Below are 8,816 nucleotides of genomic sequence, written 5' to 3' on the forward strand. Positions count from 1 at the left end.
AGGTCAGCAGGATCAGAGAAGGTACCCTTAATCCACATCTTGAGCAGTAGTAAATGAAAAGAAGAACAAAATAAACTGAATGTGTGAGATAGTTAAAAGTAAGAACCCATGCCAACTTCATGAAATGACAATCCTTACTGTGCTAGTTCATGTAGCAGCTCATTCATTATTATGAATAACGACAGCTAAATCCATATGCGATTTCAAATTTCCTTCCCTTGTGTTATATAATGAAACATCCTCTTCATGCATTGATGGATTTATTTTTTTCCTTCACTGATCCTCATTTAATATCCRATTCAAGGTGTCTTTAATAAAACTCTGGATATGGTGGCTGATTGTTAYATGTTTGATTGTTTCCTTCAGTTCAGAGTCTTCAATCTGAATTTTTATCACCGTGTTTAATTTTATAAGCTTGTTCTTTAAGCTTTTGCTGCATTGTAGTGCACCAAAGTAATACAGATTGTTATTTCAAAGACCTTTTCATGAGCTGCACCTTCACAACATGTTTTTCCCTGCTCCTTCCATAGGACATTACCCAAAATTAGTGTTTCACTTTGAACTCAAGAGAAACATCTTGTACTTCATATTAGAGACATACGTGCCATCAATCCTGCTGGTCGTGCTCTCCTGGGTATCGTTTTGGATAAGCCAGACATCAGTTCCAGCCAGAATCTGCATAGGTGAGAAGCTGATAAACCAACCCAAACCAGGACTGGATCATTATGATTCCTTCTTTATTGCATGTACTTTGCATCTGTTTTCTMAAGCCACAAGCACTTCTGAGTTTTGTGGAATTACTTTTTGGGTTTGCCCAAAAAACATCGTGTGTACTACTCAGTGCATCATGTGGATTCCCCTTAAAGCCTTGCTGTTCTTTAACTAAGAAAAATGACTTTGGCAGCTACAGGAAGGAGACTTTACAGGCARGGGAGGCTGCTGAAAGCAAAGGGAAAAACTGTCATTTTGCAAATAATTTAAACRTATTCATGGCATGCACAGACAGAATTGTGAGGCTTTTGTGAGGTCTAATGATACATACTAATTAAAACATGAATAATAAGAGAATTATGAGAGATTAAATATAATTAATTTCAAATAAAGGATATTCAGAAAGGGAAAGAATGCAAATCAGATTTGATCAGGCTGCAGGTGGGATGGAAAAAACACTCCTACAGAATAGGGAATAAAGGATTTCACATTGAATGAGGCCAGTGGGCAGCTACACTGAGCAAAAGGATATCTGAATGTTTAAAAGGGAGCTTTTGCATAGATTTGCAATAATAATGTGTTAATCATAAATATACATTCAATTACACCAAAATCTCTCTCATTTTAATTTCTAGTCTTCTCAGCTTTGCTAACATTTTTCATTACTGTTTTTAAGCATTTAACTTCAGAATCACAAGTTAATTTGAAAGTCTTCTTCCTAAATCATGACCTRTTAAATGCTATGGCATCCTAGGATTTTGAGATCCAGGGAAAATTCTCCTGCAGTAGGGCCCTTGCAGCAGAGGCCTCATTGCTCTCTGTTATACCAGAACATGYATTTTTGCATTCCACAGGTGTCACCACAGTCCTTACGATGACAACGCTGATGATGGGAGCCAGGACYTCACTCCCAAATGCTAATTGCTTTATTAAGGCAATTGATGTGTACCTTGGTATCTGCTTCAGCTTCATCTTTGGAGCATTGTTAGAGTATGCTGTGACTCATTTCTGCACTCTGCATCAACTCAGCTCRAAGGAGCTTCCAAAGGTATTTTAATTATTTGGTGTTTGTCCTGCAAACTTGATTTAAATGGTGCCTACTAAAATGAATGAATTCTCTTAGCACTAATGGCAAATGTATTTAAGGCAGTTTCTGTTTTAGAATTAGGACAGGGAAACATAATAATCTTGAGAAAAAGAAAAGAATATTTGTATACCTGGAGCTTATTTGGAAGAGGTCAAACAAATGGAAGCACCCTTTCTTCTCTCTTTTGGCATGAACTTTATGGCCATTTACCAATGTGATGGATGTATCACAAAAATCACAGGCACTTCTTGTCTCCCAGGCAGTTAAAAAAATTAGGCTGAGCTTGGTGACTTGATCCTATTGCAATATGGCAAAAAAATAGTTTATCACATTCCATTTCTGAAACCTGCACGTGCATGAACAGTGTCAGTCTCCTGCAGGCAGCTTCACCTGCTGCAGGTATCAGGTCCCCTTCTCTTTCAACAGCTGCACCTGCAGGCAGACTGSGATCCATTTTCYCTTCTCCATCATTATTATAACAGCRCTTTTYGTGGCTCCAGTTAGTTTCTCACAACTCTGAAATACTGTGAAATACACTTAAAATAAAAATGGATGGAATCAACATAGGTATTTTTGAGTCTGGTGGTTGCTGAAATAATCAGGACGGGTTAATGAAGACGTTTTGTCACATCTTCCATCTCCAGCATGTTGCAGTGTTTTCATAAGCAAGGAAAAAGAAATCATGAGGAAGCTGTAAGATGATTGTCTCGCAGCTTTTAATTATGGAACTGAATCTAATATGCATGATAGAAAAGAAAATTTTAAGCAGCTTATAACATTTCTRGATTAATGGGAAAAAGTAAAACATGGAAAATGAGAATAACAGGAAGAAAAAAAAAAGGCAGAAAGAAGTTTGATTGAGTGCTGTAGGGATAAATGTCCAGAASAAGAGAGATTGTTAACTGTTTAAGCCAAATTAGAAAAGTGCATCACAAATGCCTAAGCAAAGCTCCTCAATAGATTCAAGAAAACAGATATCGAGCTCAAGTGGAGGGGCTTCAAAACCATTTAAGGATCAGGCAATATGTAGGTTTTTTTTATGTCTAAATAGTTCATCAGTTAATACGAGATTTTTGCTGTTTGGATCAGAGATAGGTCCTGTAAATTCACWGGAATATCTTAAAAGCTGTTGTTGGGTCTAGCTGTGAGGAGAAAAACAGCAAAATGGACACCGAGCTGAGCCATCCACTGGGTTTCATGAGATAACATCTATCAGGGGATTGTCTGCAAATGGGCAAACAATCATTTCAAATGAGGATTTGAGTGGAAAGACTGAAAGTAATTTCTGTTGGCAAGGTAACATCGGTGACAATTCCCTGTGAGCATATCCATCTTGTGAAGTAAGTGGTTGTCATTTTGCTCATAGAGTAGGAAAAAGAAAAAAAAAAACTGCTTGGAGGTTTGGGTAAGAAAGTGAAGTGTTTGAGTGCTTGGATGATTAAGCATCTTTGGATCTGTGAAGGGCACTTACACTGCCCTTGCCTTCACCTCCCTGTGTCAGATTCCCTTTCATCTGGAACATGTACCAGTGTGTGCAGATGRGGGGGACATGGCAACTTGTAGGCTTCAAAAATGTGTGTGGAAGTGGCATACAGCCCTAAAATGAGAAAGTTTGGTGATTAACCTAATGCCCAAAAGGAAGTCTTTCACTTCAGGCATGCTTTCTGCCTTCTGCTGGGCATCAGGAGTGAGCAAGCAAGCCAAACTCACTGCTTGCCTACACAAAGATGGGGATATAAGAGAAGGAAMACTTGTTTGGCCCTAGATCAGCTTAAGACTCTGTAGAACAAGGAAAATGCTTGTCATGTCCTTTTCCTACTTTTGCCAAGGGCAAGCGCCACTTACTGAGCCGGGTGTCATGGGGAGCACACCTGACTTGTATTTCTCATTCTGAAAACAAAAACATCACAAGGACAAAAGCACCAGCGAAAATCTCATGTCGCTGTCTAGCAGGTACTTAGCAATTTATGTGTGAGTATCGTCACTGTAAATGTGTTGTCCTCATTATCGTATTCTCTTGTGGACACAGGTTAATTGGAAATCTCACTTCCCAGTTTGTTATTCCCATTTGTGAGCTGATAGAAAATTTGCACTCAGAATTATGTAAATAAATGTAGGAGGTGAAATGGAAATGTCACCCTCTCTCTTGTGTAGGAATTAGTTGCACTTACTTGCTTTTCACTTTGCTCTTTAAACAAATTGGCATATCAAACCCTTGTGAAGCCTCTGAGATCTCCAGTTTAGAACATAAACTGGGGACAGAGCTCATCATATCCACGCTCTTGCAGTGTCTCACATCATGTGAACCAGGACCCACAGAGACAGTTTCAAAGCTGATGGCAAAAGCAGAGGATCCACCTGCTGCAGGGCAGGTCAGGCAGAATGGACCGTTCACATCAGCTCCGGAACAGCGGCTGATTAAATGGAGAGGTCGCCTCTCCTGAGTGTCTTCTGTCTTGTACAAAGGCATTAATTGTGCCCTCATAAAGAGAGAAATCCTCACTGGGCTTCCTCTGTCTTTTACTCAAACCTCCACCTTTAAGGCAGGATGGAGAACAGTTTGAAAACTGGAAATAGTTTTATAAGTGTGTTGTTCAGCTTCTGTGGTATTTCTGTGCAAGTATCATGCAGTCTTTATGAGCACCACATCAGCTCCAGGTTGAAATATTTTGGAAATTGAGCTGCTTTGCTRTCCAGTGAAAGAGACAACTTTCCTCAGTTCTGTTGGCTCTTGGATGTTGGCTCTTGGATTGTTTGCAGTAGCGGGTGCCATATACAGTGCTTTTTGGGTGATGTACACCAACTTTCCTGGATGGTGCCCATTTAGTATCCAAGCAGAGCCCTTCTTAGTGCCAGCTGCCATTTCCTCATTGACAGCTGGCATTGACAGCTAGTATGACATTTAAAACTGGAGTCACGGCTGAACACTCACAATTTCTTTTCTGATATAATTTAAACCAGCTTAGTCTTTCGTCATGCTCAGTTCTTCATAGCATTCTGGAAAAGTTCTTTAATAGACCCACTTTATAAGAGTGCAGTTTTTTATGAACTAGCAGGTATGGTTCTTTCTGGACTAGCTCTCTCCTTTTCAAGCAATGTGATACAGCACTTTTGCTGTAAGCTCCCCTCTGTTTTGCAAGATTTGCCTTGTTGCATGGCAGATAGAATCCTGTACAGATGCACCGCTTAYGGTATTTTCTGCTTAAGTAAGAACTGCCCCTTGGGGAGCTGAAAGGAGTCAAGAGCAGCCTAATAATGTATCAGCCTCCCGGGAATTGCAGTTGTGTGAAAGGAAAAATGGCACGTATACAATGTCCTTTCATGCTCTGAAATAAAACTAATTCTGAACAACTTGTCGCCAGCCCTACCTGAGCGAAAAATAGACACTTACACTGAGAAATGCCCCAAATGCTGGCAGTTTTGAAGTACAGATGTTGTTTCGCTTTTTTCCTGCCTTTCTGAAAAATGAAAGCAGGAGAAAAAGTCAGGACACTTCTGTCAGATTCCTTTATTTTATTAACTTTTGAAGTGCTGAGTGCATTCATTAGGCTGTGCTCTGGTGCCTCATTTCAAGCGCCAGGCACTGCTGACAAAGGCCCCTCTGCCATCCCCAGCACTYCCCTCAGCCGCCTGAACTTTTTGAAGCAGAAGAGACAGATATTTATAACAGAGTCAGGCCCCAAGTAAAAACTCGAGGTTTGAATTTTAGTGCTACCCTAGGGATTATTTAAGCTTCAGACTGCAGTTTTATGGATTGATCCTCTTAATGCTTTGGAGGCAGATTTTTATCCCAGCCCTTCCCACAGAGGTGTGGGAGGCCAGGTGGAGGATGACCAAGGTTTTTTGGCCAGTGTATTTTTAGGAAGATATGTTGTGTTGTGCTATGTTTCTCTCTCTCTCAAATAAAATAGCCCAGATTTTTTTTTTTTATTTTATTGAAAGTGGAAAGCTGTAATAACTCCTTCTCCAGCTTCATTTGTTCTGCTTCAGTGATTCACAGCAGTYTGAGGACATTGTCCAGACTCCACTTTAATTTTCAAGGGTCTCACTAATTTTAGATGAAAAAAAGACTAAAGGCTCGTGCCATACACGTACCCTGGGCAGAAGAGCAATTTTGTACTGGCRTGGAGACCACTTAGGTGGCTTAATGAGCTTTCGTTGACTTTAATAGCTGGGATATTTCTAAATGAGCTTTTTGTCTGGCTGCACACAGGGATGTACATCTTAACCTTTCTAAAGTTTGTCCTTGTGTAAACTGTTTTTTCTCTTGATGTAAATGGAAAAGAGCAARTTGGTCAGAGGAAAGAGATTCTGTATTCTACATTTCACAAATAATTTTTTTTAGACTTGTCTTATATTTATGCCACCTACTGATTTGGGAGGTAATACAATTATCAGGAGAAAATTAAAGTTGTATGTATGCCTATCTGAATTAAAATGACCACTCTTCCAAGTAGATATAATAATAAGGTTTTGTTTAGATACAAAACTTGAGCTAATCTTTGTAGCTTAAATCTTCTGGTGTCTCTGCAATACCTCAAACCCAACTAAACACCCCAGAACTTCCAAGGAAGTTTTAGAGCTGAAGCTGCAGCTGATGTCTAATCCTGTGTCCTCTGAGCCAGTGACAGAAAACACACTGACTTCAAAGCGTGAAGATTTCATACATGAACTTTATGGCTCCGAGCCATTTCTAATCAAAGAAACAAAACCCAGCAGAAGGCTTATACAACACTCTCCAAAGACCTGTCCTGACGTAGTGAAGCACATGAAAACATTCTTAACCCTAGCATAACTTTGAACTTAGAGAACGGGTTTTGGGACTTGACAGAAAGTGTCACCAGCTATTTACTATTAATTGAGCTGTGAAGCTTGTCCCTTTTTTTTTTTTTTTTTAAATGTAACCTGATTTTTGTCACAAAGCACCAGAATAAAGCAGCCAACTGCACACAAGGAGACTGTTTTCTATTGTGGGATGTTGGATATGGGGTGCAACAGCTCCAGCCATGGTCTGGCAGCTGCTCCACCTTCTCCATCTCCAGGCTGGGGCTTTGCTTTCACATTTTGGGCCATAACCTTTGGCAATGTTTGTCCTGAGCAGAAGACAGCTTACTGTTGTGCATTTCAGGGATTTGCTTCTATTTTAAATAAAGTTCCTTGTCCATATTTGAACAAATCCAGATTTGCTTGACAGTCCTTCAAAGGTTTCAGCTGTACGGTGCTGCTTAAGTCAATGTTTTCSCCATAAATGGAGGCTTTGAAAGCTGAAAGGAGCTGTCTGGTGCATGCAAGTGCTTGTCCTTGAAGTGGAGGAGTGAGACTGAGGAGGAGTCATTAAAAAATCCCATTTGCTGCAGCTCTAAAGCAAATAGATGATGAAACATGCACTTAAGTACCTGCTGTTTTGTTCCCCACCAGATTGATGATGACGATGATGAAGAAGAGAAGAATGGAATCCTGGCAGCAGTGACAAACAGTTGCAGTGCCCCTGACAGTACAAACAAGGCCAATTCAGACAAAAGCAAACAAACCAGCAGTGACAGACAAAGGGAGAGGAGTCAACACAGCGTGTGTAGTTCAGCAATGGCAGTAATGAAAAGACTTTTCTGTATTTTTGATTGCTTCCATGTTAAAAATCCTTACCACATAGACAACTAYGCCAGATTCTCTTTCCCGTTATCATTCATCATAATTAATGTACTTTATTGGGTGTATTATTTGTATTTCTAAATATTTTATTTTGTAAAATTAGTTCTAAGTTKAGAAAGTGGACATGGGAGGGGAAGTTGCAGAAAAATGGAGAAGTTACATTTGGATAAAGGGATATGAAAGGAAATGCCATCTTTGTTAATTCACTTTTCTGCTTTTAAATGTCTGTCATTCAAAACTGACTCCTATTAGCGTGCATGTCCCATATGAAACCACTTATCAAAGGCCAGTAAGTCCTTTTTTAAATATTTAATGATCAACTTTGTAAAATAAGAGTTATAATATACTTGTTTCTGATCTGCATTGAATAAATGTAAAAACAAATKAAGTGCTGTTTTCCTTTTCTGCTTTCTGTACTCAGTTCCTTCTGTCGTTTTGTCAATTACGCATCAATTTTCCAGATTATGTTTTAAGAAAATGTTTAATTGCAGATCAAAGTGCTTTTGCTACCTGGCAAGAAAGAGTTTTGAAGACATGAGCTACCAACACAACCCAAACAATCTGTTCATCTTTGTAAGGTCACARATATGTGTTAAGATTCCTCTACATGTTTAGACACAACTCTTATAGCCATCAATGACTCTTCTCAGTAAGTGCAGGGCAGACTACARAAATGGGCTGGAGTCAAAAGGTTTACATCCAGAGAGATGTATTTGCCAGTCCTTAATGTAATATAGCAATTTATCCTGATGTTCATAGTCTGTACTCTGCTCAGTCACAATTGCCTGGGTAACTGCTATGCAGAGGAAGAATTTAATATGCTTAATTTTCAGCTTAGCAAATTCCTCTTGAGCCACTTGCCATAAAAAAAAAATCACGTAGAGGTGAAAAACTTCTTGAATAGAAAAGAAAACGCTGGGTGTGCAGTAGCTCCTGATGAAACAGGTAGTTTTACTCTGACAAAATGATGACCCACATGGGAGAATGGTTACAGGTGATGAAAAAACACAACAATCTTCACTGACAGATACTGCAAGCCTGTCTCCTATGCTGCAGCATGGGAGTTTAAAGGCTTTTTATGATATCTTTTCCTAAAAATTTGTTTCTCTGCCATTATTAGAAATGCCTTTTGGAAGGCTTATTGAGACAATGCAACTTCAAGAACAGTCTAGTGCTTCTTGGTACCTTGTGTCTATTCTGATCTTCCTATGAAAGTAAATACATTCAAGAAATCAAACCCAGACTGCCGGAGWTAATGAGCAGCCAAAACCAGATCATATTCAGAAATGTTTTTAGTATTTTGATATCTCTTGAGGCAGATGTACAATGTGGCACCTGAGGGAGATGAAGGGGGTTACAACAGGAACAG

General features: G+C 39.4%; 1 protein-coding gene across 1 annotated transcript in view; it reads left to right on the forward strand.

The window, feature by feature from the left end:
- LOC130581266 (gamma-aminobutyric acid receptor subunit pi-like) overlaps nucleotides 1-7,804 on the forward strand; it is a 44,631-nt gene extending 36,827 nt beyond the window's left edge. Inside the window, exons 8-10 of the mRNA XM_057379281.1 lie at nucleotides 531-683; nucleotides 1,566-1,759; nucleotides 7,217-7,804. Coding sequence (XP_057235264.1) covers nucleotides 531-683; nucleotides 1,566-1,759; nucleotides 7,217-7,528 — 659 coding nt within the window. The 3' untranslated portion in view covers nucleotides 7,529-7,804. The remainder of the gene's footprint in view (nucleotides 1-530; nucleotides 684-1,565; nucleotides 1,760-7,216) is intronic.
- Nucleotides 7,805-8,816: the final 1,012 nt, after the last annotated feature.

This window comes from Malurus melanocephalus, unplaced genomic scaffold (genome assembly GCF_030028575.1).
Source record: "Malurus melanocephalus ecotype Western Australia unplaced genomic scaffold, MMel_1.1 scaffold_12, whole genome shotgun sequence".
In the NCBI taxonomy this organism is placed as follows: Eukaryota; Metazoa; Chordata; class Aves; order Passeriformes; family Maluridae; genus Malurus; species Malurus melanocephalus.